General features: G+C 42.2%; 1 protein-coding gene across 1 annotated transcript in view; it reads right to left on the bottom strand.

The window, feature by feature from the left end:
- RREB1 (ras responsive element binding protein 1) overlaps nt 1-3333 on the bottom strand; it is a 78340-nt gene extending 75007 nt beyond the window's left edge. Inside the window, 1 exon segment of the mRNA XM_005424910.3 lies at nt 2961-3333. Coding sequence (XP_005424967.2) covers nt 2961-2991 — 31 coding nt within the window. The 5' untranslated portion in view covers nt 2992-3333.
- Between the last annotated feature and the right edge of the window lie 260 nt (nt 3334-3593).

Raw genomic sequence — 3593 nt, 5'->3', positions numbered from 1 at the left:
CACTGAGGAAGACACAGAAAATCTCCTGTGCTAGTGCCCTGCTTCTTGTGCACTGCTCTGGTTGCAATTCTCTTCCTCCAAGATGAGTATGTGAAGAGTTTCACAGAGGAACTGAATGCACAGGCAATTTTACAAAAATCATTCTGAAAATAGGATAAGCTACAGACTAGGAAAAAACTCCTCTTGGAGTAGCTATGTCCCACACGGTGTTTCACCACTCTAACTGCATCCATATGCTAGCAAACACAGGCAAGCCCAAGGGGGAGAGCATCAGTTTGCTTATTGCAGAGCTCCCAACTCATCCTTTGCAGCCCGACCACACTGTCTTTGCAGGAGATGTCAGCGCACTCTCTGCTTGGAGCACTGTACCAGGCAGCTTGTCAAAACATTTTGTGCTTCACAAGGTAACACAGCAAAATGAGAAAAGAAAAAGCAGAAATTACAGGGATTTAAACCCATTTCCTGGTGGCAGTGTTGTCAACCACCAAGATTTTATCATGAGCCTGTAAAATTTGATGGTGCTACATTACTGCACAAAATCTCAAAATTTTAAAGTCAAAATTCTAGTTTTTTGATTTTTGGAAAAAGGACAAACACATTACATGCTTAGCAAAATACAAAAAGCAAACTGAAGTTACCAGACTAAAAGCCTCAAGCTTTTAAGGATAACCATGATCTCAAATGCTCAACCTGTAATTTTTTAACATACAGGGATAGCAACACAGTGTCCCTTCAATACGCAGTACATTTTGCACTCTGGAAAATATACCTTCTAAAACTAAAATGACTTTTTTAAAGAGAGAAAAAAATTGCAATATCTCAGCACGTTTCTTACATTTTATTTAAAAGCCAACACAGCTGCACTTTAATGTTACTTAAAGATGGAAAACTACATCAAATTACCAAACTTGTTTTAAGCAGACTCAACATGCAAATATTTTGAAGATAGAATGATTCAAGAGTTTGAAGCTATTCTCACTGCTCTTTTCCAGGGAGCATGACTTGCTGACAGGATTAACTACTGCCAGGCTCACGAAGCTGGGAGACAGCTGCCACATGGCAGCCATTTATTACAAAGCTCCACTCCTCTAAAGTTAGGAAAGAGGCAGACTGTTTCATCTGTGTTATCAGCAGGGTTCCTCTGCCCCACAGGCTTTAGTGACTAGGCTTTTTCTAAACAAACACCTCCTTTTCTCCCCCACCTTGTTAACATCATATCTTCCTGTATTCTGTTTCTGGTCAGCACAGAAACTATTCCTCCTATCACATCCTTCAAACAACAACAACAACAACAATCTATAACCAAGGTAATTTTAAAAGTTCAGAACCACAAATCATATCCCCACCCCCTTCCGCCAAAATACATTTTTAAATTAGGGAGTTTTAGCTTGAGATTTTCAGAGGGGAAAGCACAGCCCACAGGGAGGAGAGAGAGAGAGATGCTGGAGCAAAGAGCCTCAGAAGCACACTGTACAGCCCTGCCTCTCCCATCCACCCTAGGAGGCACTTGTAATGTCAGCCTCCAGCTGCAATATCCCAAGGGCCTACAGGTTTTTCATGAGCAAGATAACTGGTAGCACTCCTTCTGAGATTGTATCTCCACACCAAGCAGACTCTGCAGGCCCACAAGCCAAAGCCAACATCTGCCCCCCACCATAAGAGGCACAAGAAGATATCAAGTTAACCAACTCCTACAGTGTGCTAAGGACCAGGAACAGATATAAATCAGCTACATAATCTCCATGTGATATTAAGCATGGACAACCATCAGATGACATTGTCCTGATACTGCGAGCCAGAATTAAAAGATACAAACTAGCTGTTTTAATTGTACAGGGGCTTATTCTAGATATGTATTTGCCACAGATGCCAAAGCACCAAAGATCACTCAGACTGAGGTTTATTGCTCTGTCCAGGTGAAAGAGAAATCCAGCCTTCAGAAAAATAGCTCTCTCCCACCACCTATGAACAAGGTGCCACAAGTTTTGTGAGCACACCGACTAGCTTTGGGCTTGTTTACATAGTTCTAAATTCTGAAATACACGGTTTCTTTCTTGGTTTAGTTAGGCAAATTAATTACAGCAATATATAGTGCTGGCAAGACTCTCCAAGTTGAGATTCACACAGGAAAGCCACTTCAAAAATTTTAAACAGCAGAGCTACTTGCCAGTGGTACTCTTCAGTATGAGTTTTCTTTCTGTTTTTAAGTAGATGCAGTGCAAGTAACCTGTGGGAGGTGCTTCCAGCACACTGACAAAATGAAACAGCGTCTGTTCCTCAAAATGAATGTGCAACACACATGCAAAGAAAGGGCATAGGGATCTCGTTCATCAATTTCTTATGGAATTCAGAAGTCCCTCGGCTTTATCAGAGAGTACAAGAAGCCTTCTCAGGAACAATATATCTCTATCTGACCTGAAAAAATATGTATTTTTGAAACAAGAACTGCATATACACACACACATACACACACACACACACAAATCCCCTTTCATCCACAACCATATCCAGCTGCTGACCTTCTGAGTTCCTTGTAGTATAGACTATGCTCTGGGACTTTAAAAGCCTAGCAGGCATTTCTAAAGGATTTCACAAAGTACACTGGCCTGGCCTTGTAAAAGCTCATGAGGAATCCATGAAGGTCATCGTGCAGCTTAGACAGTCTGCAAACAGCATAATCCACGTGCTGGTGAGGTAAGAAATGACCAAAGTCGGGCGGATAGGCCTGAAGACTTCTGCAAGGAATGTTTCCTCCAACAATGCTGTAAACCCTGGAGGAAATGCCTGCTGATCTTCAAAGCCCTTCAGTAGGAACAGCCTTAAGTTTCCTGAACATGAGCATTCTGGTTGCAAGGCCACAATCCTCTTAGGCATACAGAGAAAAACATAAAAAACAAAGGAAACAAAAAAAATTTAAAATCCACTAAGGTTAATAACTGCAAATAAGCAGTAGGACTGACCCTCTACTTTGCAACGAGCTGTCGGATCCATCCAGCAAAGTTTTGATGTTCCTCGGCACAACAGCCACACGGATCAAGCAGCAGCTTACAATCTCTGCAGCTTTCCTTTTTCTACTCCAGGCAGTCCTCCACACGTGCAGACTCCTGGACAGCAATACTCTGTTGTTCGGACTACGAGGGGATGCTACAGCTGTGGCTGCCCCACAGGGTGTCCACCGTAACTATATCAAGGCCCCTGCAGTGTGCTGCACTGCCAGCAGAATTTTAGGTACAGCCTTCAGTTGCCTGACGGGTTTCACAGGCGACCATGAGTAAAGGGGAGTCTGGACACCTGCACACTGCAAAGAATTGCAGGAAGTTTATTTCAGGAACGCTGGGGAAAAAAAAAAAAGAACAGACAAAATTGTGAACAGGTTTCTTCAGTAAGTGAAGTTTCAAGTTGCTATTCCTCCAGCCAAAAACGTCTGCTGCTAGTCCAAAACCACCCTCTCCTTCCAAAAAACCAATTCTACTGCTAGTGCTTCACACTTTTTCATGAAACAGATGATACAGACAATTCTTGAAATTCACATATGAAAAGGGAAATCAATTTCCTTCTGCTGACTCCATTGATAAATATCTAACAAAAACATT

This window comes from Geospiza fortis, unplaced genomic scaffold (genome assembly GCF_000277835.1).
Source record: "Geospiza fortis unplaced genomic scaffold, GeoFor_1.0 scaffold219, whole genome shotgun sequence".
NCBI classification, from domain to species: domain Eukaryota; kingdom Metazoa; phylum Chordata; class Aves; order Passeriformes; family Thraupidae; genus Geospiza; species Geospiza fortis.
This window is presented reverse-complemented; position numbering and strand designations above follow the sequence as displayed.